Source organism: Penaeus monodon, chromosome 31 (genome assembly GCF_015228065.2).
Source record: "Penaeus monodon isolate SGIC_2016 chromosome 31, NSTDA_Pmon_1, whole genome shotgun sequence".
Classification (NCBI taxonomy): domain Eukaryota; kingdom Metazoa; phylum Arthropoda; class Malacostraca; order Decapoda; family Penaeidae; genus Penaeus; species Penaeus monodon.
The window spans coordinates 32540220-32541097 of NC_051416.1; the positions used below are offsets into that span (position 1 = coordinate 32540220).

At 40.0% G+C, this 878-nt stretch overlaps 1 protein-coding gene across 1 annotated transcript in view; it reads right to left on the reverse strand.

Annotated features, from left to right (window-relative positions):
* Positions 1 to 878, reverse strand: part of LOC119593179 (cytochrome P450 2L1-like) — a 6738-nt gene that overhangs the window by 4286 nt on the left and 1574 nt on the right. The window contains exons 2-3 of the mRNA XM_037942158.1: positions 474 to 621; positions 233 to 356 (exon numbers count right to left, since the gene is read on the reverse strand). Coding sequence (XP_037798086.1) covers positions 233 to 356; positions 474 to 597 — 248 coding nt within the window. The 5' untranslated portion in view covers positions 598 to 621. The remainder of the gene's footprint in view (positions 1 to 232; positions 357 to 473; positions 622 to 878) is intronic.

The window sequence follows — 878 nt, forward strand, 5'->3', positions numbered from 1 at the left end:
GATTTCACTTGGATTGCCTGTGCGGGAGTAAACCAAGCCTTCCAATCATTTTTTTTTCCAGGCAGTTCGCCATGTACTCCTAAAATTGACGCTTAACTTTATATATTACAGCTACATATATTGCAATGCACTGTAATTTGCATATTAGACCTCTATTGGAAAAGTCTCAAACTTAAATAGTTATCATATCACTGTTAGTATCGCCTGTGATGTTAGAATTTTAATAACTTACCTTGCATTAAGGATGGCGAAACTTGCCAGATCTCCGTATTTCTTCCTCAAGGAGTTAATGAAAGACCGTGTGATTGGTCCTTTCGTAAATGGCATAGAACCTATTAGCGGCAGCATCGGTAAACCTAAAATAAAATAACAGACATGAAAAAAACTCCAATTATAAAATGTAGACTAATAATACACTATTCGAAACAGAGAAATCTGGGATTAAGTGCAATACTCTGCTCTAGATCAGTTACCTGGTGGGAAGTTTTTTGGACGACCACCGGGAAGGAAAAGAATCAGGAGGACGACCAGGGCAAGCAGGCACGACCCCGCAAACCCCAGGCTCTCCACGACCCACGTCAGGACTTCACCAAACATATCCCGGTATTTTTACTCTCTTATCTGTAATGAGGAGAGTTTGTTTCTTTCTCTCACACTTATAGCACACTGTTCTAGCTATATCCGCATGCTAGAACAACAACAAAGCCTTGCAATAAAGCTCTGAACTGCTCATTCACACTAACAGCAATACATTTTCAGGCAAACCACTCACTGACACACAATTCGGTATCTGGATTACCTATGAACATCTTAAGCCGGAAGTCACCTCAGGAGAAAAAATATGATCGCGGATATTTTTTTTTAATGCGACTCAGCAA